We start from the raw sequence: 26,617 nt of genomic DNA, 5'->3' as shown, positions 1-26,617 counted from the left end.
TTAAAATATTGGACAGTGATGTGGACACTGAAGGACGTTGGGTGTGGGTTAAGCCCCTAATTGACTCCATACAAGTTTCGATTCTGAACATTTATGGACCTACCCAACCCGATCCCGAGTTCTGGGTATCTGTTAAAAAAACGATTCTCAAAAATAACTTTGCCAACCTAATTATGTGTAGGGATGTTAATCAGACCATTGACCCGTTTTTGGATAGGAAATCTACTTGTGTATTCAAAACCACCAAATCTCACAAATCCTTTCTGGGTTGTCTCTCTGAAACTGGCCTAATTGACTCTTGGAGGCTGTCGCATCCCACACAACTCGATTACTCATTTCATTCACCTCCACACAACACACTATCCCGCTTAGTCTACATCTTCTCTTCCAAAACTCTAACATGCACCATTGTTGACTCTACCATCTCCAACATTATTATCTCTGACCACACCCCGGTCAGTACCTCCTTCAATTTTGAGGATATCAGTAGACCTTCTTCTCGTTGGAAATTCAATAATTATTTATTACAGGACCAGCAATTTGTTTTATCTGTCCAATCTTTCCTACTCAATTTTATGCTGAAAATCATGATGAAGACCCCTCCATCGTGAACAATTGGGACACCACTCAGAGGTCACATTATGGCATATTCTGGTAAGGTTAAGAAATTACGTAAACAACACCTTGATGATTTATACTCTAAGCTGACATCTGCAGAGCAACAGTATTATCAAGACCACAACACTATAAATCTGTCTGGTTATGGCCCGACGCTTCCAAACCAACAATGAGCTCACTAATTTGGATGCTGGCACCATACTCAAATATAAAACCAAGATATATCAAACTTCCAGTCACTTGCCTCATATCTGAAAATTAAAAAGGAAAGGTTTTATATATCACATATTAAAGATGCATCTGGTACTCTGCACAATCATCCAAAAGACATTCTGAACTGTTACAAAATGTTTTATGAATATCGATATACTGCCGATACTCCTGTTCTTACTGAGAATATTAAGTCTTTCCTCAACAAAATTAATAGATCGTCTTATCCTCAAATTGACCTCATTTAGATAATTTGATTACGCTCTCTGAGATTACACACACTATCAAGGGTTTGGGGAGGGTCAAATCCTCGGGTCCAGACGGTCTCTCTGCTGAATTTTTTAATACCCTACCACATTGCCTTACTCCTAAACTCAAATCACTATTTTCCTACTTTATTTCTCAGAAGTCCTCTTGTGGGTCATTTTCTGAAGCCCTGTTCATATTATTTCCCAAACCAGACAAAGACCCCACATGCCCTAATAACTAACGCCCCATATCCCTCATCAATGTGGAAAGTAAATTCTTTGCTAAAATTCTCGCTAACAAAATTGAATCTTCCCTCCCAGCTTTGATTAAGTCTGATCAAGTTGGATATGTGAAAGGACGTAACATCTCCTCAAATGCGAGATTATTAATTGATGCTCTTCACATTGTGCCTAAAGATAAAAAAGATAAACAAGGATATGGGGCCATTGCACTTGAAGCACAAAAAGCTTTTGACCATGTCAATTGGGACTTCATGTTCCAATCCCTACACTGGCACGGTTGTGGTGAAAAATTCATCCCGCTCGTTAAACTTCTTTACTCCTGTCCTAAATCATCTATCAACATCAACGGCCAATCCTCAACTTTCTTTCCATTATTAAGAGGCACAAGTCAAGGTTGCCCTCTCCCCCTATCTTATACATTCTCTCTTTAGAACCTTTACTTGAGCTTATTAGGTCTGACAGAAATATACCAGGTATTCCTGGAGGCCTATCACATTACAAGATTGCGGCTTATGTTGATGCTGTCCTCATTCTAATCAAAAACCCTAAACTCCATCTTCCCCATTTGCTCAACACGATCCATCAATTCAGCCTAGTTTCTGGTTACAAACTCAACAAAGACAAATCTGAAATTCTACCCCTGAACTCCTTCTGTCTTAAATATGACTTAGATATTTTTGGTTTGAAATGGTTCAAGGACTCTATCAAATATCTCGGTATTAGTTTTGCGCCCACAATTCAGGACACTATTAAAATTAATACACAAATACTGTTGGACAAACTTAGAGGCCTTACCTCTAGGTGGTTCCCTCTTTATCTCTCATGGTGGGGCCGGCTTGGCCCAATCAACATGATGCTCTCCCCTATTATCCTATATTACCGCCTTCCAGTCCCACTAACCCTTTCCTTTTACAAACATATCTATTCTTCTTACATAACTTCCTCTGGGATACTGGTAAATGCAAAAGGATTGTGGTTGCCAAATTAAAAGCTCCATATGACATGGGTGGGGTCAGGTTTCCGGACTTCAAATTGTATCACTCTGCATTCCTTCTTAAACAGTCTCGATATTGGTTTAATTCTTATATTTCAGACACCCCATCTTGGTTTCAGTTAGAGAAACATTTGGTTAATCCGTACAGCCCAGCTGATCTCATTTATCTATCTAATTTTACCTCCATGGCCCTACCAGACCCCATTAAAGCCTCTGTTTCTGCCATGAAAGCTTATCTTTTTCCTCACAATAAAACCCCCCCCCCTGCTCTGGCACAACAAAAACATTGTCATAAACAATAGAACCTTTCATAGAAGATCCTGGCTATGAAAGGGCATTAGATTTATTCAACAAATGTTATTCTTCCCTTCAAACAATTGACACACGTATTCTCCATCCCTAATGCAGATTTAAATCTTTATAACAAATTGGTCAACTCATGTTTCGATGCTCTCCATTCATTTTCTAACAAGATCCTAGCACCTAATGTCTTTAGAATACTGCAGTTAATCACTTATTGCTTATAAAATTAATTGAGATATACATATGGAATAAACAAGAATGTGTAGGGGGATTCGAAACTGTGTCAGCAGGCTACGCAAAGATGTCGGAAACGAGCGCTAAACTCACTGTGCTATCTGACGGGTACAATAAGTGCCAGCAGTTTTTTTTTTGTCAGAGAGATGTTTGTGGCTATGAGGGGTAGTATTCTATAAGCAAAGTAGTCCTTTTGTATAAAGAAAGTGAGTTTTTTTTGTTTGGGTCTATAAGTAGACATGCCGTTTATGACAAAAAACCTTTGGGTTATCTTTGACGCCTCTCTCTCACCACACATCGTGGACCTTTGCAAGAAGTCCAACTTTCAGCTCCATCTCCTCAAAGGCATTATACCTTTCCTCGCTTTCTTCCAGAAGCTCATTGTCTCCAGAGCCTTGGTTCTCTCTAGGCTGGACTACTGCAACAGGCTCTTCCTCAATCTGCACGACTTCTCCTTGGCCTGAAGCCCAGGGAGCACAGTTCTCCAGCCCTAAATTCTCTCAACTGACTCCCGGTGACTGCAAGGATCAAATTCAAGACCTGTTGCATCCTCCACAAGGCTGTCTGGGGCATGGGACCTCTCTACATAAAGCTTTCCCGCTCCAAATACCTCCCGCCGCAGTTCTCCGGCTCAAACTCCCTGCTGGTCAAACGTTTCTCCATGCAGAGAGTGGGAGGTAGATCACTTACCTCAGCAGGTTCCTCCCTCTGGAACACCCTCCCTGCACCCCTCAGACTTGAGCCGGATCTTCCTAAGTTCCAGAAACTTCTCAGAACCTTCCTTTTCTCTGCTTCTTCCCTCTCCCCTGCTAATGCCCAGCTGCCACTGTGACTGGGGCCTGATCCCTACTGAATCTTACAGGGCCAGACTACCCTCCACCCCCCCCACCATTCTTCTCAGCATCCCCTCCCTGCACTTGCCCTCGGCCACTTTTCCCCTGGACTAGCCCAACCAGGTCCACCATGCCCATCACCCTTACCCTCCCTTCCCCCTCTTTCCCTAGGTACTGGCTGTCCCCCCCCCCACTCCCAGCACTTGCTCATCCCCCCTTTTCTGGGCACCCCTTCCAGCACTTCTCCCTCTCACGTACCATGTTTGTCTGCACTTGCACGGTAGAATTGTCACAAGGCCAATTTAACCATTATTGCTGTTCTTTATGTAGTTTTCTTTCCAATGCCCCCCCGCCCCAATTGAGCCTAACAGCTGTGACTAAGGCCAATCCTTCATCCATTGATATTGTCAAGCATTTTAATGTGGATCTCGATACACACCTCAAGGCTGTGCAGATCTTGCCACTGCCGGATAAAGGGTGGACCCAGTTATAATATTTGGAGGAGACCGTTCCTATGAAAGTGCTATGGAAAGTATATCAGAGTGAAGTCTCGTGCTTCTTGTGGATGAGATCAAGACCTCCAACGAGTACCTAGATTCCTGGTTCCTTTACTGTTTTTTAGTTGGATCTTCAAAAGAGAGCGGGCAACAAAGGGTTCACTGTGTCCTCTTTTGGAATTTTAGTTAAGGTTGTGAGACATTAAATTCCCTTATGCTCATTTTACTGCTTCTGACAGTTGGCAGCCTGGTGTTACCGCTCTTTCATATTGGTGGGGCCATTTAGGAAGTAGCTTTGGGGTCCCTTACAACAGCAACAGGGTGTTGCCATCGGGTTTAGCAATTTGCCCGAACGCTCTCACTTACTGTATTTCCATTATAGGTTTAGCTAGCTTGCTAAATGACTGTCAACATATGACATTTCTGTAACATCTGGAGAGGTCTATCATATGGAATATGCACATATTCTTGGGTCCGCTGCAACATCTGGAATGGAACATGGGTTCATCTCTATACATCTGAAATGGGGATTGGAGTTCTGATATATAACATCTGGACTAGAAACTTTGGTTCTGATCTGTAAAATAAGCAGTTGCCCACAGCTTGGTCAAGCAACATCTGGAATATTGATCTTTGCCCAAGCATATAATATCTGGAAGATGTGCTTCCAGTCAAGTAGGGAACATCTGGGTGATGACACAGACACAAACATTCCTTCAAATTAATATTGCTGGATAAAGTTGCCTTGCCAATGTGAATTTGTGGTCTGAATGACACAGAGGAAAAACGAATAATCATTACCTGATTGCGATATTTCTTGGCATATCTGTAAACCCCAGCCATGGCAACTTTGGTGTTAAACTCATTTCGGTAATTCTAGAGAGAAAAGGAAGACGAAACACAAATTATATCAAGAGTCTAACTACGAATTAAATGATACGAAGAAGAATCTTGTTTTGAAAGTACTGAGGAGCTATTAAGGGGCAGAGTGTAATTCCTTAGCATAAGGATAGGCTGATGACCCATCCTGATCATCCATCGAACCCCAATCCCACCTTGAGAATATCTGGGGTGTTATAACGGAAGGTTGTGTATTTGTGCAAGATGAACCCTTTCTTTGTTTACCGAAGAGGACCGAGAGATATAAAAGCAAGTGAAGCAAGCAGTGAAATGGCGGAAGGGAGGCCATGGACACCACAGTACCCCAGGGCTCAATCATGATGTAAATAATTGTTTTATTCATTTGATTTACTTTTAGGGTATTTTTAATACGCCTATACAGCAAAAGGTGTTTCAAGGCTCAACAAGACAAGGGAGGGATGGAGGCGGTGGGGTGAAGGAAACAATATGAAAACGGTCCTACTAGGTCTTATGTCATTCGGATCGGGCAAGTGAAGTAACACGAAGTGCACAGGAGAGGGGAGGGGGCGTTGTGCCAGTCAGGGTGGAAGGGCCCATGATTGCCAAGGGGAAGCAGAGAGTGCAGAGGAAGAGGGTCCACATACTAAGTGTGAGGGACAGGGCTGGACGGGCTCAAGGGTGCAGGCCCAGCCAGGCTATTGATGCCCTGTAAGAATCTTGAGGTACCAGGCAGCCAGTCAAGAGGCAGAGCGGGACATTAGCAGGGGAGGGGGAGAGGGAAGGGGAATAAGAAAACAAGGGTCTTGAGAACTTCTGGAATTTAAGGAGATCCAGCTCAAGTCTGAGAGGGACAGGGAGGACATTCCAGAGGGAGGACCCTGCGGAGGAGCGACATCTACCCCCTCACTCTCTGCTTGGAGAAACATCTGATCTGCAGAGAGTTGGAGCTAGAAGCCTGAATGACTCTAACAAGGAGATATTAGGGAACAAGAGTATGTAGTGGGGTCCCAGGCTCCAGAAAGCCTTGTGGATGATGCAGAGGGTGTTAAAAAAAAGGTAGGTCTTTAACTAGAAAGGGACATTGTTTCAGGCTTCAACACCCACTCCCCCCACCCCCACCTATACCTTAGGGATATACCACGAGCTGATTGCAAGAACTGTATGTCACTTTTAATAACATAAAATATGTTGCTCCTAAATGTTCATTTGATCTCTTCTGTCTGCTATGCAGCAGAGACATCCTTTTCCATCTATCCTTTTTTTGACATTATTATAAGCATTCTGTTGCTACATAGCTCCATTCGTGGGCTTCTTTCAACCCCTTAAAGAAGTTCAGTGGAAGTTCAATCTTCATCCACTACAGTAGCAAAGTAGCAAAGTAAAATGTTGCCTTTTCTTCTACTTTACACCAGCAAGTTTACTTCGCTAATAATCCTGCCCCACCAATAGTAGTAATAACACAGCACTAGTGCCACTACCCCCAGTAGAAGTAATATTACTGCTACAAGGAGTAGCACTTACAATACTATTCCAGCAGTAGTGGTGGATGCATGGTTGTTTCTCCCAGAAGTAGTAGCCGCAACAGCATCAGCAGGAGCTTTACTACCAGCAATGGGAGTAGCAGTATTACCACAGTACGCACACTACTGACAGTATTAGCACTAATACCTATACTGGTAATGCTGCTATCCTCAGCACAAGTAGTACTGCTACAGGTGCTTCCACTACAGGACCAACAGAAGTACTAATAGACTTTGGAACCCCAAGCAGTGGGAGCTCGAAGAGTTTTGTGGGAGGCATTTTGCACGACCACGAACCATGGCAAGATCAGCGATCCTGCGACTACACCTGCCGTGTGTGTATATACGCATCGCACATTCCTCTGCCATCTCTTTTGCACAGGAATGTGTAATGCACAATTGTGGCAATGCATGCATGTGTGGAAGCAAATGACTTAGCTTGCTAACCATTACATATTTAGTGGTTCCTTGGTAACGGGTAGCATGTTGGCGGGCCAGTAAAGCGTTGCCCATTTTACACGAGTCACCCTTGCACATTTGCAAATCACATTCTCAAACTTTATTGGCAGGGTTATTCATCAATATGGTCCTATGCATTTGTAGAAAAGCAATGCACGAGTCACTTTAACTGTCAGGTGGGACGGGTCAGGTGCAGGCCTGACGAGGTCTGCACTATGCAGATGAGACTGACTCTGCAACAGGCTAGAATGTTCAGATAAAGTGTCGGTCTGAAATGTGAACATTAGGCTGGCTCTGAAAGGTGAGTTTGTGCAGGTATGGCTAGGCTTGCAAGGCTGGAATGTCCTTGCATATCCGGGTCTCAAAGTTGGGATTGTGCAGCTATGGATTGGTCGCGAGTTCAGGCATGTTCATGTATTTCCGGGTCTAGAAGTCTGGAGCCTGCAAGTCTAGTTGGGTCTGGAACCTGAGGGCGTGCAGGTATGGCGGATTCTGGAAGACTGGAATGTCCTGGAATGTGCGGGTCTAGAATTTGGGAATGTGCTGCTATGGATGGTCTCGAGTTCAGGCATGTTCATGTATTTCCGGGTCTAGAAGTCTGGAGTCTATAAGTTTAGTGGGCGATGGAAGGTGAGGGTGTGCAGGTATGGCTGGGTCTGGATTTATGGGATGTGCAAGTATAGGTGGGTGTGGAAGGTGAGAGTGTGCAGGTATGGCTGGGTCTGGATTTATGGGATGTGCAAGTATAGTAGGGTGTAGAAGGTGAGAGTGTGCAGGTATGGCTGGGTCTGGATTTATGGGATGTGCAAGTATATAGGGTGTAGAAGGTGAGAGTGTGCAGGTATGGCTGGGTCTGGACTTCTGGGATGTGCAAGTATAGTAGGGTGTGGAAGGTGAGAGTGTGCAGGCATGGCTGGGTCTGGAGTTCTGGGATGTGCAAGTATAGGTGGGTGTGGAAGGTGAGTGTGTGCAGGTATGGCTGGGTCTGGAATTCTGGGATGGGCAAGTATAGGTGGGTGTGGAAGGTGAGAGTGTGCAGGCATGGCTGGGTCTGGAGTTCTGGGATGTGCAAGTATAGTTGGGTGTGGAAGGTGAGAGTGTGCAGGCATGGCTGGGTCTGGAGTTCTGGGATGTGCAAGTATAGGTGGGTGTGGAAGGTGAGAGTGTGCAGGCATGGCTGGGTCTGGAGTTCTGGGATGTGCAAGTATAGTTGGGTGTGGAAGGTGAGAGTGTGCAGGCATGGCTGGGTCTGGAGTTCTGGGATGTGCAAGTATAGTTGGGTGTGGAAGGTGAGAGTGTGCAGGCATGGCTGGGTCTGGAGTTCTGGGATGTGCAAGTATAGGTGGGTGTGGAAGGTGAGTGTGTGCAGGTATGGCTGGGTCTGGAGTTCTGGGATGTGCAAGTATAGTTGGGTGTGGAAGGTGAGAGTGTGCAGGCATGGCTGGGTCTGGAGTTCTGGGATGTGCAAGTATAGGTGGGTGTGGAAGGTGAGTGTGTGCAGGCATGGCTGGGTCTGGAGTTCTGGGATGTGCAAGTATAGGTGGGTGTGGAAGGTGAGAGTGTGCAGGCATGGCTGGGTCTGGAGTTCTGGGATGTGCAAGTATAGTTGGGTGTGGAAGGTGAGAATGTGCAGGCATGGCTGGGTCTGGAGTTCTGGGATGTGCAAGTATAGTTGGGTGTGGAAGGTGAGAGTGTGCAGGCATGGCTGGGTCTGGAGTTCTGGGATGTGCAAGTATAGTTGGGTGTGGAAGGTGAGAGTGTGCAGGCATGGCTGGGTCTGGAGTTCTGGGATGTGCAAGTATAGGTGGGTGTGGAAGGTGAGTGTGTGCAGGTATGGCTGGGTCTGGAATGCTGGAATGTGCAAGTATAGTAGGGTGTGGAAGGTGAGAGTGTGCAGGCATGGCTGGGTCTGGAATGTGCATGTATAGTTGGGTGTGGAAGGTGAGAGTGTGCAGGCATGGCTGGGTCTGGACTTCTGGGATGTGCAAGTATAGTAGGGTGTGGAAGGTGAGAGTGTGCAGGCATGGCTGGGTCTGGAGTTCTGGGATGTGCAAGTATAGTAGGGTGTGGAAGGTGAGAGTGTGCAGGCATGGCTGGGTCTGGACTTCTGGGATGTGCGAGTATAGTAGGGTGTGGAAGGTGAGAGTGCGCAGGCATGGCTGGGTCTGGACTTCTGGGATGTGCAAGTATAGTAGGGTGTGGAAGGTGAGTGTGTGCAGGTATGGCTGGGTCTGGGATGCTGTAATGTGCAAGTATAGTTGGGTCTGGAAGGTTCACGTCTGTCTGGGTCTGCACGGCTAGAATGCGCAATTACAGTTGGGTCTGGATTGGTGGGATTTAAAGGTATTGCACAGCATGGAAGGCCCAATTGTGCAGGTCTGGCTGGAAGCAGAAACATGTCTGTGTCTGGGTCAAAGTCTCAGGCTCCCGAGTAGAGTGCCCTTACCCTGGACTCCTCCGCGAGGTGGGCATTCATCTCTTGGTCACTGAGGGGTGGCATCTCCTTGATCTGTTTGTAGTAGCGTTGCACGATCTTCCGGTACTCGGGAATCTCCTTGGCGTACAGGAGTTTGTTGGTGGGAGAGTCCTGAAGAGAGGAAAGACATCAGGTTATTGTGACATTCCTAACACTTGACCAGAGGCCCTCGTACAGAACCTTCCCTATTTACCGCAGTACCTGTCATTAAAACACAATTACAAATCATGTTTCTATAGAGTACAAGTGAGAGGTTAATTGAATAACACACACTGAAAACTGCATCCCACGCCGCCTCCTAGGAAGGCTTGGCACATGAATTCAATTGTTTCTGAGAGGTTCTGGGTGGAGAGCTGTGGAGTCTGAAGTCATCCGCAGCCATGTATTTGGGTAAAAAGAACACATTTTTGTTTAACCCTTTCTTTTTACTGAAAAATGCGGGAAGGGTCCCCACGCACCTACCTCAACCACCACACTTTCCATATACCTAACCCCAAACCCCCATCTACCTGTTCAAGCTTAAAAGAAAAGGGGCTTCGAAACACAATTGATTTGCTGTAACAAATGCTCAATTAATAAATAAATAAATAAATGTACATGGCGAAACTGTGTACGCATCACACACCACCCATAGGAGCAGGTTTTCATTGTGTAGTAGTACTAGCTCCTATATTGCCTGCCCACAGGCCGCCAAGTACGCAGGTGCTCCGCCCCCCCCCCCCCCCGGAAATCCTATTATACTTACAATGGGGGATGTTTTTGTTTCTTTAGCCCTCGGCCCCCCCTTGAGTAAAAAACCCCCGCCAATATTCAGCAAACATGCTCAGGCCACATGCTTTGTGTACACTTCATTGCTAAACACTCATTGGCAAAGCCAATCTATTTTAGGTGCCAAAGGTCATAAACCGCCTAGATGGCAACTAAGGCCCACAGAGGAGGTTCACATTTTAGAACAATCGAGTGCTAGAGAGAGGGGATCTACCACCATCTATACCAATTGTTTGTGTCCGACTTGGAGCCATATGTGGGTTATATCGCCAAACTGTATCACCATTACCGCCTGCGCAGGTATGTATGTATTGAATTCATTAAGTGCAATCCTAGCTGAGAAAAAAGGAAGCGCTGCACAAAGGGGACGCACTGAGGTGGTTACAAATAGGGTGACGTGGTAGCAACAGAGACGGGGCACGGGGTACCAGAGGGGGAGATATAGGGATGAGCGCAGCGACCAGTGATTGGTGTCGTGGTTTGAAGAGTGGGGTCTTCAGGTCCTTTCTAAGGTGTAGGATAGAGGGGGGGGGTCAGTCTTATCTGCGTTGGTAACTTGTTCTAGAGACAGGGTGCATCGTCGTTAAAGGCTTGTTTCCTGGTTGCTTCCCCTCTTGTAATTGTTTGTTTCTAACCTGGCAGTGTTGTAGCTTTTGATGGTTTACCAGCCTCTGGAGCTGCTGAACATCTGGGCTGAGTAGAGTGGTGTGTCGGTGGTGACTGCTTTGTAGGTGATGCAGGCAATATTGTATATGATGTGTGCTTGAGGGGGTAGCCAGTTCAGCTCCTGGAGGATTGGGGTGATATGGTTGAATTGTGTTAGTCCTGTCATGAGGTGTGCTTCAACGTGCTGGACGGCTTTCAGGGGGGCCAAGGGGGCACCTGGGACACCTATGAGTAGGGTGTTGCCACCCTCTAGGTGGCCGATTCCCATGGCTTGGAAAACTACTCTGAAAAATGGGGCAGGGACGCAAGCCTTGACTTCGGGAGGGAACACAAGCTGGAACCAGGTTGCTTGGATCTTCTTGGTGATGTGTCTTGAATGAGAGGTCACAGCTATTATTTTTATGAGGGTATTCATTGAGCGCGGACCCAGCTTCGGGAAGCAAATGAGCGCTTTACATTCCTACGGGGGCAGAACAAGGTTAGGGAGCAGAGAAACAAGGGAGTGGGGTATAAAAACAAGGGAGGAAGGGCAATTGGTAGCAATGGATCTACAAGTAACCAGGGGAGGAAACAGTGGGGATCAGATCACCCAGTCTCCGGTCTGATGGGGAGTAGATGGCGTGTGGACCTAGGTTTTAGGGAGTATCGATTATTGAAAGCAGAGCTGTGAGGTTTTGCACTGGATGAGAGTGGAGGCATGAATCGTTTGACCATCGTGATGATTGAAAGTCACGCAGGACCAGTTGTTATGTCCCCGTTTTTGAGGGCCATTAGGCAAAGGTGCATTTTGACCAGCATTTTAATATCCGAGGGCAAATGTAGGCTGAGCTCTGGGTGAGTTTAAGCACTGAAGATGTCCTCCCTCTCAAACCATCTTTGCCTTTTGGGGAAGCGCTCCATTTCCCCAAATCCTCGCTGTATTCTAGTTTATATGGGCTCATTCTAAGGGAACAAATCCTAAAAACAAGTGGGGAAACTTTAACACATGCAATGGGACGTGACATCACAGAAAGTGAACATATCTTCAAGTGAAATATGCATATTTTATTTAATTGTAGTACAAGTAAATTCCTCAAACGATGAACAATTTTCTGAAACGCAAATGCTCAACACCTAAAAATAACCTGACAGGTGTCCCTTCAAAGCTGCTAGCTAAGAATGAAAGGCGCGCACCTTTTAAGATCAAGAATATTTATGGAAATATTCAATGATGGCCAAACCTTTTCTTAGGTTTCTCATACATCGCCACTAAACTCTGCAACGCCCTACCCACAGACATCAGAACGGAAAACTCACTTTTCACCTTCTGCAAAAAACTCAAAACCTTCCCCTTCATCTGACCCAGGGGTGCACAACTGATTTTGACAGAGGGCCGAATGTACCGTACATGATGGCTATAGTGGGCCGAAAAGTAAATGTGGGTGGGGCGGTAGGCGCGGTGGGGGGTGGCGTAGCAGGAGGCTTTTTCAACCCCCAATTTTTTTTAAACAATATGCCCCATAGTCCCCTCCCCTCAAGCAAACACTATGCCCCATGGCTCCAACCCCTCATGCAAACACTATGCCCAAAGGCACCCACCCCTCAAGCAAACACTATGCCCCATGGCCCCCACCCCTCAACCAAACACTATGCCCCATGACACCCAACCCTCATGCAAACACTATGCCCCAAGACACCCACCCCTCATGCAAACACTATGCCCCAAGACACCCATCCCTCAAGCAAACACTATGCCCCAAGACACCCACCCCTCAACCAAACACTATGCCCCATGACACCCACCCCTCATGCAAACACTATGCCCCAAGACACCCATCCCTCAAGCAAACACTATGCCCCATGCCAACAAGCATGCACCATGCATACATACTCAAACAGACCCCAACCCCCCCACCCCTGCATACAAACTAACAAGCATACACCATGCACCCATACAGTCCCAAACCCCCCACCCCCAACTCAGCGCACAAACCCACAAGCATACACCATGCACCCATACAGACCCGAACCCCGCACCCCCAACTCAGCACACAGACCCACAAGCATACACCATGCACCCATACAGACCCGAACCCCCACCCCCATCTCAGCACACAAACTCACAAGCATACACCATGCACCCATACAGACCCAACCCCCCACCCCCAACTCAGCACACAAACCCACAAGCATACACCATGCACCGATACAGACCCGAACCCCCCACTCCCAACTCAGCACACAAACCCACAAGCATACACCATGCATCCATTCAGACCCGAACCCCCTCACCCCCAACTCAGCAAACAAACTCACAAGCATGCACGCATACAGACCTGGACCCCCACCCCCACATCTCAACATACACTGAACGTGCACACAACAACAACAAACATTCAGGCAGACCCGACAACATCCCCCCCCAGCATCTCAACATATACCTCACTTGTACACAAACACATTCAGGCAGACCAGACACTCACCCCACCCCCGCAACTCAACATACACTGAACTTGCACACAAACACATTCAAGCAGGCCCGACACACAGCCCCCTCCGCATCTCAACACACACTGCACTTGCACACAAACACATTCAGGCAGACCCGACACACACACCCCATCCGCATCTCAACACACACTGCACTTGCACACAAACACATGCAGGCAGACCTGACACACATCCCCCACCCCCGCATCTCAACATACACTGCAGACATACAAATACAAACACACCCATACACACCCAACATACCCCCCCAGCTCTGCATCTCAACATACATACAAAATAAAAAACACAGTCAGGACGGACACGAGACAGACACACACACATACACACACACAAACATACAGCCCCCCCACCACGTACTTACCCAGATGTGCTGGAACGCTGGCGAGGCTTCTGGCACTATGGCTGGCGTGGGCGTGACAAGGCTGAAATGCCTTCCGGCATCAAGCCTTACTGGCCAGGCCAGCCGTAGTGCTGGCACTCCATTGGTGCAGCACACACACACTACGTGGCTCTTAGGAGCTTCGTGGTTCGTGTGCACTGAACCAATGAGGGCCAGTGTTTTGTCCGGTCCGGAAGACAACAAAGATTTTCCTAATGGAGGGCGGCCGATGCTGCTTGCGGGCCCGCCCTCCATTGTGAAGTCTTTGTTGCTGGCGGGCCGGACAAAATGGCATGGCGGGCCGCAACTGGCCTGCGGGCCGTATGTTGTGCACCCATGATCTGACCCCATGTATGCCTGGATACATGCTTGTATATATGATTGCAATTGTTCATCACTTCTGGAACTAAGTAAAATGTCTGTAACCAGCGCCACAATGCCTCTGGGCTGCTGCCCGCTTAACAAATGCGAATAAATAAAATAAATAAGTAAACAAACTGAAATTTACAATGACATGCATAAGGAAGAACATTTTGAAGGAGCACAATTAGAAAATGGTATTTTTTTTAATTAATACAAATTGTTGTAAAAAACTCCCAGTAAATGAGGGCTAAACAAATGGTTTGATTTTCCTATGTTTTTGTCTGCTTCTCCCACACAGCAACTAGGCCTCAAAACCCGTGTGTTATGAAGAGATAGCTTGCTTCCGACCTAGGACAAACTTCCTCTCGCACCCTGCTTCCAGAAAGTTCTCCATCTGCTGCCTGACCCCCAGCGACCCCCCGTGAGCCTAATCTAGAGACTGACATGGCCCCGTGTGTCCTGTTGGATAACAGAGACACCCGGGCCATTATCAGCACCCGGTAAACACGGTCATTAGAGCATTAATCTCTCCCTCAAGATGTTTCCTGGTATTAGGCCTTGGAGGGAGGGATCACCCCCATCGCTCCTCCCGCCCCCTGGGGGTGACGGGTGCTGGAGCGCGAGGCTTCTGATAAATGATAGATGTGTAGTTCGTCTGGTCAGTTGTAGGGCAGGACATGTCTTAAATTGCAAAACAAATAATCTTGTTAATGTTGCCATGCTGGCGATTCATGGCCAAGTGCTGTGTAGTCAAAACAAACGTCCTTCCCAACCGCACACCACACGCAGGCAGCTCAAAAGAAAGTGGCAATGGGATAACGTAGGTGCGCCGTGAAAGAACATATCGAATGGCTACGCGTCGCCCCTCAAATCCAAAATGGCGGAAAGACTGACATGTAGGTCCTAATTAACAGACGCTTTTTATAATGGGCAAAACCCCATTGAAAAATGCTCTGTGAATAAGGAAATTCGCGCTTCTTTATGAAAAGAATATGAAGCAGAGAGCAGAGGCGTCTGGTGAAACTACAATGAGGGGTAAATACCCACTCAGAATATGGGCGAGTAAGTGAGCGAAGCAAAAATGTCTGATGTTCCCCGTGCTGTCCAAAAACTTTTGAAAATTATGGGCGGAAATGACGACTTTCAGTGCACAGTTTTTGAGAAAATATTAGATTAAAATCAATATGTGTTACAGACAGACCTGAAGAGGAATGTATGAGATTTTTCGAGTGTGGAAAAGTACACAGAAACATTTCCCTGCTGTACATATGTTTATGTGTCGTTTAGAAACATGTAAAGTAAACAGATATCTGTGGCACATTACCGAGGCGGTTCCTGATAACACTGTGCCACTTCCACTTTGGTCAGCACATGTCATTCATTTCTACTACATCAATAAAAGCGTTGTCCACTAGGTGGCACTGTTGCCTTGTCCTCATCATCCCTACATACATTTTCTTCAGAACGTGGATACCATTTGCGGACGAGAAGCAATGCTGGGGGCCAGTCTTCCTTAGAGAAGGCCTACGCCGGGGGTTCGGAAACGTCTGCTCACCCTAGCTAGGGTTATCAGCTGGGGCATGACTCAAGCCTCTAATACTTTTAAACTCTAGTAATCGCTGCATTCCCTTTCAAATGTGGAAAATGCTAGTAGGGGATGGTGGTAATTTTACGTGGTGGCGCAAGGAATTGTCCCCTCAATGTCTGTGCCACTGCGAAGTGACTCCCCAGTTTTTCGAGCAGGGGGTCTACCAGCTGTGTCTGGATGTTCTGCATTCCATCTCCAGTCAATCCTAGCCAGGGTGACCAGACGTCGCAGGATTTTTTTAATTTTAAAAGCCCTCTCCTGTGTTTGCAATGGTGGGTGCCTATGGTCCCAGTTTTTGGCAGAATCTGATTTCGAAATACCAAAATCTTGTTCCCGGCGCAACTCTTCTTGCGTGAAGGGTGGCGTGAAACGTCTTAGGAGGATAGGTCAGCGGCAACTTGCTCGCCTTGGAAGCAAGGGTCCGCGCTTAGAAACCTCTGGGCATTAAGAGCGTTATAAATAACCTATCATATCATAAATGCTTTTCACGCCCCCATTCCTTCCCCCTTGCTCTCCCCGGCCACTCTCCTCCAATGAGAGGAGTGTGCCTGTGAGCACACCCCCTCCCCGCTCACAACAACAGGCCAGCGACAAAGAACTAGGACTACAGTTTTATTTGCATTTACTTTAGTCCTACTTCTATGTCTATGGCCTGCTCCGTTTTCTTTTCTTTTTATATCTAGTCACCCTAATCCTAGGCAGTACACTGAATTGTTCGAGATCAATGGAGTCCTAGTACAAAACAACTCAGGAGCCACGGATGCGGACCCTTATTTTCGATTAATCCATTTGCAAGTTTCTAATGCACTCATTCTGATGCTACTCGTGCTTCCAGCTGGGCCCAGACAGCCATCAACATTGGGACGATGCGCGAGTTGCTTAGCCAATCCCTTTTACCGTTTCCACCACGTGGTCCTGTGGATTTACTGCAGGATTATGAGTGATGCTAAAATGGTGCTAATATCCAGCCTGGGTTCTGATGGACTCCATGGCGACTTTTGCAGATTTACAGCCGTGGAACCCCGTTCATTTCTGGAGAATTTACCGCCAGCAAGGTGCTCGAGCAAAATCTTCCACTTTACCTCCAGGGTCTCAATTTGAAGGTGCACTCAAACTGGCGGTAATTGCGTTTGCCATAAATCGGCTGCAGTCCAAGCAGCTGTTTCACTAAACAACTGTGCTGCAGATTAGCGTCATGAATAGCCAAAGATTCAGTATATGGTAGTGTGATACATATTTAAAGTGCCATATCCAAACTCTTTGAAGTTGGTTAGCAGGTAGTGTTGTGTGACACTTTCTTAGTTATTTGATTGTGCGTTTTGGTAATGTCTGTTACCGCGCAAGTCACTTTAAAGTGGCGCAAAAGTCACTTTGTTGATTAATTAGGTGACTTTTGTATTTTTAAAAATAATTTATGTTAGTAAAGCATATATTTCAGTGGTTATCTCTCTGGTTTGCACCATTCCGTCTATGCCAATAAGTGTGCCCGAGGATTAAGGGTTTGTATAGGCAATAGGACCAAGAACGATTAGTCAATATATGTGATCAAAGGCCCAGGTTACTGAGCCGCACCTATATGGTCCTGTTTTGATTGGGTCTATTGTGTTTTATTCTGGTAATTGCGTTGCCACCGGAAAAAGTGGTGTTAATGGACCTGTTGCCAGATATGTATTGCACCGGAAAAATTCTGTGCAGGCCATGGGTGCAAGGGGGTAGACAAATGGGGAAGGAGTCTGGGGTCTGGTAAACCAATAATGGAAGGCAACCGGGGAGGCACAGAGATGGCTGAGAGAACACAGGCAGTCCTCGTGGATTCTACCCACGTTCCTAGACACCTGATTGGCAAGACATTCACCCCAGTCCATCCATTACATAAAAATAATATGTACACAACTATTCGCACAAACGTAGGCATCCTCACAAGAGCATGCCATGGGGGGGGGGGTGGTATAAAATACAGAAACCTAACATAGCAATTGTATAACACCCCAGGCATCCAAGAAAACCCTTCAATTAGAATGGGTGTTGGACAGGGTGTACAGACCCTGTGGGCCTGCAGAACGAACCAAAGATCTGTGTCTAAACACTTGTTACTTCTTGTTGGACTAACATGTACACCTTCCCCTGACATCTCACCGGCTAACACACAATGCTTGGAGCCACAAATCCAATAGCTGCTTCTGAGTGCCTGCATGTCCTGCCACTTCCAGGCGACCACTCAGCAGAAAAAGAGAAGCTGGCCAGATTTCATGTTCGCTGAGTTTGGTTTCAGGATCTCATCCCTCTTGTGAGGGCCGGGAGAATAGCTCAGGGGCAACACATTTGTCTTGGAGGCAAGACAACGCATAGCCACATAGGTGCGCGTCCCGGTCTCGTGCTTAGAAACTGGTCTTTGGTATTAAGCGTGTTATAAAAGAACAATTATAGTTCTAACTGTCTGGGTCTTGGAAATCGGCCAGCATGGATCCCTCCTTTAAAGCCACCTGCAAGCTTCCACTGATAAGGCGCTTGCCAGTATCAGTTCCCCATCACCTCCAGAGTTGATGTGAATTGTGGCAACAGGACTGGCACACTCTTTCAGACCTTCCCTATCTTCAAGCAGCCTCAGATGTGTAGGTCTTACAAGATTGCCCTATTGCGCCCTAGTAGACTCCAGCAGAAAAATCGACCCAATAGCACCCAGCTTAAATGCGCACAACACCTTGGAATGATCCTCCACTGTTTCCAATTTACCACCAGCTATGCTGAAGATTCGTCCCAGAGTACCATTGAAAGCCCTAGAGTGAAGGCCCACCAGCGAGTCTTCTATAGACCTTCTTTTACAGTCAGCTTTTTCCTTGAAGCGTCGCTGGTGCGTGCACTCTTTTTAGTAAGGCCGCCCATATTACTTGACAGCGCTGACTATCCTTTCTCTGAGTTTCTTAGGCCTGTGACCCTATGCCTGAATCTCTTCCTTGCTCTTACAGCACCGTCCCTCCTTTCCCAACTATTTTACAAAAGTTCCCCTCTATCTTCTCCTATCAAGAAACGTGTTGCAACTCCAGCCCTCACAATGAAAGAGTTAAGAATGTCTGCAGTCAGCTGCGTACGTACATCTAGTGTAGCCACGCTGGCAAGACAACCGCCCCTTGGCTTTTTGGACTATTGCATGCAGTCATTAGTTGCATGTGGTAACTGGGATTCCATTTTGGAAATACTCTAAATGTGGCAACAACCGAAACCTTTAACCTGATTGGGGACATATGTGTAGCCCCCTCAGCCCAGGTCAGGTACGGATCCCACATGAACCAGCTAACACAACTGCCCCAGAACAGCTGGACAGGAAGGGGTGCTAAGCAACCTGGAAAAAAAATTAATGTTATGAGAGGAGATGGGCTATGCCCTGAGACTTGCCCTCCTCCCTACAATAGGACTGAGGCACCAAGAATGCTCAGAAAACCCTGTGCAATGCATTCGCTCCCTTCTAAACAGGAGATCCATGGTACATTGGGGTGATGCTGCTTCGGGCCCGGCCCGATACACTGTGGAGTTCTCCAGGGTGCATGCTTGTCACTTGCACTTTTTAATGTTTGCTCACAGACATGGAAGCGCAGCTTAGGAGCTATGCTGATGTCACATAGTTGTTAGAACTGAATGGTCATTGCGTCACAGATTCAGCTAAGATAACCCTTATCTATAAATCGATCAAACACTATTCCAGTTGCATTAGTGAGGACTGTAATATTTCAGTCCTGAGCAAAGTCAAGGCACTGGGAACTACTTAGAATCTTCTCTTGGTGATGGGGACTCCTTAGACAGATTAAGCATTTCGTCTTGGATAAAAAACTCTGGAACGTTGGCCCGAGCGACTATTCTGCCCAGGAGTGACTATTGCAATGCGCTATTGGTGGGTTCTGGTAAAGGAAGCATTCGTAAACTCTAAATTGTGCAGAATGACGCAGTTCGTGGAGCCCGTATTTGAGAGTTCAGAAAAGAACTGCATCAGCTGCCCGTGGCTGCCAGAGTGCAGTTCAAGATGATTACCTTGACACATAAATGCCTATATGGTATGGCTCCCCTATTTCTCAGGGAAAGCCTGGTTAAATATAAGCCAAGGAGAGCACTGCATGCTAGCAACACTAACCTTCTCTTCTGCCGCAGAGTCTGACGTGCGAATGGAAATGGCAGGTCTTTCCCAGTTCAGGCAGATTAAGCCTGGAACTCTTTGCCTATAGGTTAACGTCATGAACAAAAATTTGCTCCCATTTCGGAAACTTCCGTTTATTTGAATAATTGATTGAATTCTGCTTTGATGGGTATTTTCTTATCTTGTGTCCTGTCCTTTGTGTTCTGACTTGTGTGTTTGTGCGTCCTGATGTCTGCGGGCTACGGCGCGAAACAAATAAAACGTGTCCCTCAGAATGTCACTTAGCCTACACCAGGATAATTGGGACAATGTCCATTTTGGAGCGGCCATTTTTCTGGTTTCTTTGGTTAACAAAGAATGCAGCAACATCTCGACCAAAGTGTAGTCCACCCTGTCGCCATTCTCTCTCAACCAGCAGGAAACAACTATTGCCTCATTCCATTTCAAGAAAACCTTTCCAAAAGACAGTTAGTTACTAGCACAGAAATGTAAACAAGCCACAATTGCACTGGAGTCGCCCACTTCTAACGTCACCAGGCCCTCTGATGTGGGAAGGAACAGGAGCGGTGGGTGGGAAACGTAGGCGCTCTGCGGACGAGAGTTGGGCTGCGGTGCACCGATTGCTCTTGCAAGCAGCACAGGCCTTCTTGATGTGCCCAAAGACACTACTGCCCATTTGACCATCTACTGTACGTAACGCACATATACGAGTTTGCAGTTACAGTTGGGCATTAAAGATAAGACTGTTAATGAAATGTTCAATGTAGCCCACTAGCACTTCTTGCTCATGCCATATACTCATTATATGAAGATACTATTACTATAAAGTGAAGACAGACCCATGGCTCATTTTAACCGGGTCACCCAATGTTTGGTAGTAATTTATGTTATTTATTTATTGAGAGTGAACCTAGCTTCGGGAAGCAATGGAGTGCTGTACATCAGCAGGGGTTGCCGGGGAGAATAAGTCCTTACAACATAGCATTTATTACTGCTATACCATTTAGGGTATGGGTCTTCAACCTTTGGCTCTCCGGATGTTTTGGACTACATCTCCCATCAGCCCTAAACAGCATAATAAACGGTGAAGGGTTATGGGAGTCATAATCCAAAACCTCTAGAGGACCATTGATTTAACATGTTAGGGATAACATTTACTTGCGACAATACTGCACGGTAGTTTGGGGTTGGACTGCATAGGTTGGTTGTCAGGAGGATTACTGGGCTAGGTGGATTTTGCGAGTCGAGGGGTGAATGTTATGGAGTGTCAAGAAGATGCTCCTTGAAGAGGGGGGGTATTGATTTCTTTTCTGAAATGCATGAGGTTAGGCGCGAGTCTGATGTTGATGGTAGTGAGGTTCTGCAGTCAGTGGGCGTAGACCGCGAGTGCTTGCTTCGTGCTGCTTCCTTTTTTGCTAACCTAGTTTGGCCAGCACTTGACTTCTGGTGACCCATCAATTTCCATCAATTTCCAAAATCCTGCTGCCTGGTTTTGATAATCTCTATAGTTTGATGTTTGCTTAGGGTGAATTCAAAAAGGGATTCTGCAAACGTCCTTTGTAAAAGTCTCCTCCCATAAAGTATAATGGGAGATACTTTGGCCAACTTTATGAAAACCCTCTGCAAGCGTCATAGCTATTCATTTGGTGCATGTGATTGCTATGCCCAATGTGGAAACCAAATAGCCAATGGCCTTTCAGTATGCTGATGATGGAAGTACCCTTTTGCGACATCCCCTACCTCTTTATTCTGAGGACAAAGGAATAACGAAGTGGAATGTGTAATACCATGAAGCCAACGAACGGCTTTCAAAACTTTGGAGATGTCTGGTCGGATAGCTCACGAGTAAAGTGCTGGTCTCTGATATGATTAGGGTGACCAGACGTCCCGGTTTTCCCGGGACAGTCTGGGGAAATCACCCTCCGTCCCGGGGTCCCGGTGTTTTTTTTTTGCATTTTAGAAACCCCGTCCGGGGTTTGCAGTGTTGGGTGGCTACGGTCATTAAAATAGTTATTTTTCCCCTCAAAACTTATAGAATTTAGAAGTTTTGGGGTGGGGGCGGTAATTGGTGGGCTGCGATGGGGTAGACCCTCTTTTATGTTGTTGGCAGTCCCGGTTTTTCGTTTTGGAAATCTGGTCACCCTAGATATGATGGAAGCAGGCACTTTGCAAGTTTAAATTCTGAGAAGGACAAAGCAATAATGGAGACCAACGTGGAGCACGCATAGGAGGAGTGCCGGAAAGCCAATCAACGGCCTTTCAGAGCACTGGACATGCGATTGCTATAGTAACCAAAACGGGGATTGATGGTGGAGTCCAGACACAGACCTGCTGTCGGCTCTTGGTGAAGAAGTCCAGGTAAGCTTTATTGTACATATTGACATCAGTTCATAGATTCCAGTTACTCTAAATGTAGAGTGGAGATATTCGACCAGCCGTCCTTGCGCACTCCAGCTCAGGCACATTCAGAACATTCACGCTCACCAATATTCTCCTGAGTTGTCAGTCTCACCATACACCAACATTTGAATTTTTAAAAACAATTGTATAAAGCGCAGACCTAGGTAGAGAGCAGCAGAGTGCTGTACAGGGTATTCTATCGGGACGCCGTCCTTTCATCGTGGGATGAAACAACAATGGGTTTTTCTCCGTTGATATTTCAACGCGGAAACTCATCGTTGTTTGTAGGGGGGTTAAAAAAATATATAGACGGGGTGTGGGTGTTCGGGGATAGTTAAATAGTTAAAGGGGATAGGGTTGGAGGGGAACCCCCCAAAATAAAAACAATGAGTTTTCCCGCGATGAAATGACATGGAACCATTCTATCAATATCCCAAGGTGGCCAGCAGTACAGGGCAACATTCATTAAAGTCGATAAATTGCCTTCTGTGACATCACTTTTCCCTTTATCACACTGATGGTATTGGGGAAAGTTATGTCATGTCGGGATCCAGATATCACAGATCAGTAGTCCATCAGGGAGAGAAACACACGTTTGGAAATAAGCCCAGATTCAAACTGATTAAGGCTGTTGGGTGCAGCTTCAATGTTCAGAGTCCAACTGCCGGGAATTTGCTCCTATTTTGCCTCAGAGCTATTCCGACAATGGTAGAGTTCAAGAAAAAGCTGAAAACATTTCTCTTTAACCTACTGCCTGACTAATTGCTTCCGCTCTTTCCCTGCTACCCCCCAGACTTCAGATTGACCTTTTTCAGTAATGCTCTGTTTGTTTGTCTGTTGTGTGTGTGTGTGTGCGCGCGCCCTGAGGACCATGGGCATGAGGCATGGTATACAAGAAACTTTAATAAATAAAAAAAAAAAATAAGCTACACGATATATGAAAACTACTTCGACCATATCGTCAGAGAAAATGAGGACAATGAAATGTACACCAAAGAACAAGAAATGCATCATGTAGGCCCTCGGTCGTAGTGTAGCAGCATACCTTTCCCAGTTGCATGTTGGAGATGGAGCAGGCATCAATGAACGCCTGGGCTATCACGGAGAGGCATGCGTCCATGTGGTCTGTCTTTTCGATGTCGAACACAAACTGGGGGTTCTTCAGGATATTCACCCAAAACCTGAGAGGTAGACTGCCGAGGGAAAACATTGGAAAAGGTCACCTGCTGTGACAGGTACTTAAGAAAGCAATCAGAATGACATAACATAAAAGGCATATTTGTAAAGCAAACAATAGTCCATAGGTGCCCCTCTGCGTGAACGAGCACGGCGCATTGACCTGTTCTTTGGGAAGGTACCCACTCGTGAGACCGCAGCCACACTTCAGCTCACTGTACCTTTCACAGATGGTAAATATCCATTTGCATATCAGTCTTTGTCCCGCCCACATGGGCAGTCCTGCACCGAAATGCTATGGCAATTCCCTTCTGAACTAGAGTACCAACAGCTACCCCATTAACGTGTTTCAGCCTTGTTGGGCCTCATCAGTGAAGTGGAGCTGTACCTCTCTAAGCACAATGAGCAAGAGGTCCATGTCTGGATGAACCTAGGAAACTTAGTCCCTTAAATAACCAAAAAATAGTCCATAGGCGCCCCTTTGCGAGAACGAACTTGGTATTTGTAAAGCACACGTTGCCCCTGAAAGGACACTTTGGCGCTAATAATAGATGTTGATTGTTACCCAACTTAGTAGTACTCATTTTATCAACCTCAGAGGGAAGAAGGGCTGGGATTTGAACCGGTGATCATTAGGTTAAACACAGGGCTCTGTAGCGGGTGCATTAGTGCACCGAGCCACAGAACCGGCTACCTGGAATGGTGCTGCCTATCTACACCTAGACCAGTTAGGATTATGAAACAGAGGCGCGTGATTGCACGCATGAGGACAGTCTAAATTGGGAGAGTTGTAACAATTGCAAGAATAAACAAAATATTGTTTCTTTTTAAGAAACAAAATGTAATGTTTCTGTCCATTTTACAAGGACAATACCTAACTTTGAGGGTGCTAATAGCACCTGGCTAACAGTGTTTTAAAAAGCGTGTTATTCTCTCCCACATTGTATATGTTCTGGGAATGAGGCGAGGGGCTTGGCTTGCACTACGTGTTACCAGATGGATTCTTATCAACAGGGACCCCAGACTGTGCTAGGCTTTGCTTTTATTCGTTTTATTTACGTCCACCTCATTAAATGGAAGTGAACCAACTCCCAGAAGGCGGAGAAATGAAAACCTAAGATTGGAACATGGTTTCCCTGGTGACAGTCATCTGGTAACCCTACTGTCATTGCATAGTCTGGCCCCATTGAGAAAGCTGAGCAAATGAGCGCCATTATGGACCGTTCACAGCAACCAAAGGCCATGCTCTGTAGTGTGATCCTGCCTGGAGTGTGCCTTATGTTGTACTTATTGCCAAAGGTGGCAGCTTTCAAGCACTGTAAATAATGGGCTATCATTATCCCAGTTCCAAAGTAATTATTTCATCGATCTTGGAAGGAGACAAAAATAAGCAGCCCTACTATGGACCTATGACTTACATGTTGACCATATATCCCAGCAAGGGGTGCTCAACCCACTGAGCTTTTACACCAGCTAAAACGACCCATTTTTCAAAGTATAGTGGCCTTCTATACAACATGAAGTAAGACTGGCAGAAAGGGCCAAATTATCTATTAATAATACAACTGTTGTTGTGCTGTTCTGTTTTATGTATTTGATTATTTGAGGGTATTTGTAAAGAGCAGAAATGGCACAAATCTCTGTGTGTCTCAAATATCGCTGTGCTCTTGGCATATCTAACACTCATTCGGCCTCATTATAAGTTGGCTGGTGAAGTATTAACTTATACCGGCATGTTATTGTACCGGCCAGCTACAAGTTTGCCGGTCAGGGTTTAGGAATTACCTCTAGCTAAGAGCTGGAGTTAATTCTGACACCCTACCAGCAAACCAATGCTGGTATTACAGGCACCGGTAGCATCGGCGCCTGTTATACTGGCACCCCTCCACCCCCATGGACTCCTATGGGATTAACTTCGTCAACCTGGCACTCGTGATCCTGGAGTAATAGAGTCAGACCGCGTGCCAGAAACTGTATTACCATTTGCCAGTATCCTGGTTGAATTATTTATTTATTTTTTGAATGTATATAGCGCACAGACAGCCCAGGGGAATTGTGGTGCTGTTACTTGCAGCAGTCTTAGTTACATTATGCATAGCTTACAACATTAGGCGCAGAGATGTAATACAGGTTGCATAAAAAGCGTACACAGTTCAGATATTCATATAGGTGATGAACGTAATGTACGGGGTAGAGGATAAATTACCTCCAGGATACTGGCAAAGTTGTAATGAGGCGCATTGTTTTCAACCAAGTAGGATAAAAGCTAGAGGTGGCCATTTTCTATATAAGCTGTGAGATTTGTGTGACCAATAGATTCCTCGAAGGTTGCTGTCAACTGCTGACCAGATAGACCACCTCTGGAGACACCTGCAGAATACCATAGCTATGTCAGACCCCTTTCTTTAAGCACACTTCCTAAAAGGTCTTCTCGAGCAAATGTTTGGCTTCCTGCAGCATCTCCATGATAAGGTTCAACGTAAACAATTTGTTCCTCATCACCTCGAAGATACCCTGAAAAGGCACATGCTCACCTATTAGTTTTCCAAATGTGCAGTGTCTCGGGGTCTGAAATCCCCCTCTTCTCTGCTTGCTCCTCCAGAAAGTCGAAGAAATACTTAATCGCCAAAGGTGGGCGGTCTTCCCGAATGCTGAGAATGGCTTTGAACAGGTCGTCCAAGAATTTCTGCAGAGTGCCCTGTGGAGTGAGGAAGATGAAAGAAAGACTATAAACCAACCAACGAACCTGTGAAAGATAGACAATCAACACTCTAGTAAGGGAAAGAAAAGCAATCAAGCCTTTAGCAAGGTAAATAAAGGAAATCAGCCCTATAGCAGGAGAAAGAAAGGCAATCGGCACTCTAGCAAGGGAGAGAAAGGAAATCAACCCTATAGCAGGAGAAAGAAAGGCAATCAGCACTCTAGCAAGGGAAAGAAAGGAAATCAACCCTATAGCAGGAGAAAGAAAGGCAATCAGCACTCTAGCAAGGGAAATAAAGGAAATCAACCCTATAGCAGGAGAAAGAAAGGAAACCAGCACTCTAGCAAGGGAAAGAAAATAAATCAACCTTATAGCAGGAGAAAGAAAGGCAATCAGCACTCTAGCAAGGGAAAGAAAGGAAATCAACCCTGTAGCAGGAGAAATAAAGGCAATCAGCACTCTAG

The 26,617-nt window shown here is 46.2% G+C and overlaps 1 protein-coding gene across 1 annotated transcript in view; it reads right to left on the bottom strand.

Annotated features, from left to right (window-relative positions):
- Positions 1-26,617, bottom strand: part of PLXND1 (plexin D1) — a 352,004-nt gene that overhangs the window by 8,862 nt on the left and 316,525 nt on the right. Inside the window, exons 32-35 of the mRNA XM_069643445.1 lie at positions 25,987-26,150; positions 23,322-23,469; positions 9,467-9,607; positions 4,982-5,056 (exon numbers count right to left, since the gene is read on the bottom strand). Of these exons, the coding sequence (XP_069499546.1) occupies positions 4,982-5,056; positions 9,467-9,607; positions 23,322-23,469; positions 25,987-26,150 (528 nt within the window). The remainder of the gene's footprint in view (positions 1-4,981; positions 5,057-9,466; positions 9,608-23,321; positions 23,470-25,986; positions 26,151-26,617) is intronic.

Source organism: Ambystoma mexicanum, chromosome 2p (genome assembly GCF_040938575.1).
Source record: "Ambystoma mexicanum isolate Mex_15411 chromosome 2p, UKY_AmexF1_1, whole genome shotgun sequence".
In the NCBI taxonomy this organism is placed as follows: Eukaryota; Metazoa; Chordata; class Amphibia; order Caudata; family Ambystomatidae; genus Ambystoma; species Ambystoma mexicanum.
The sequence above is the reverse complement of the archived record's forward strand: the minus strand, read 5'-3'. Positions and strand labels throughout refer to the sequence as shown.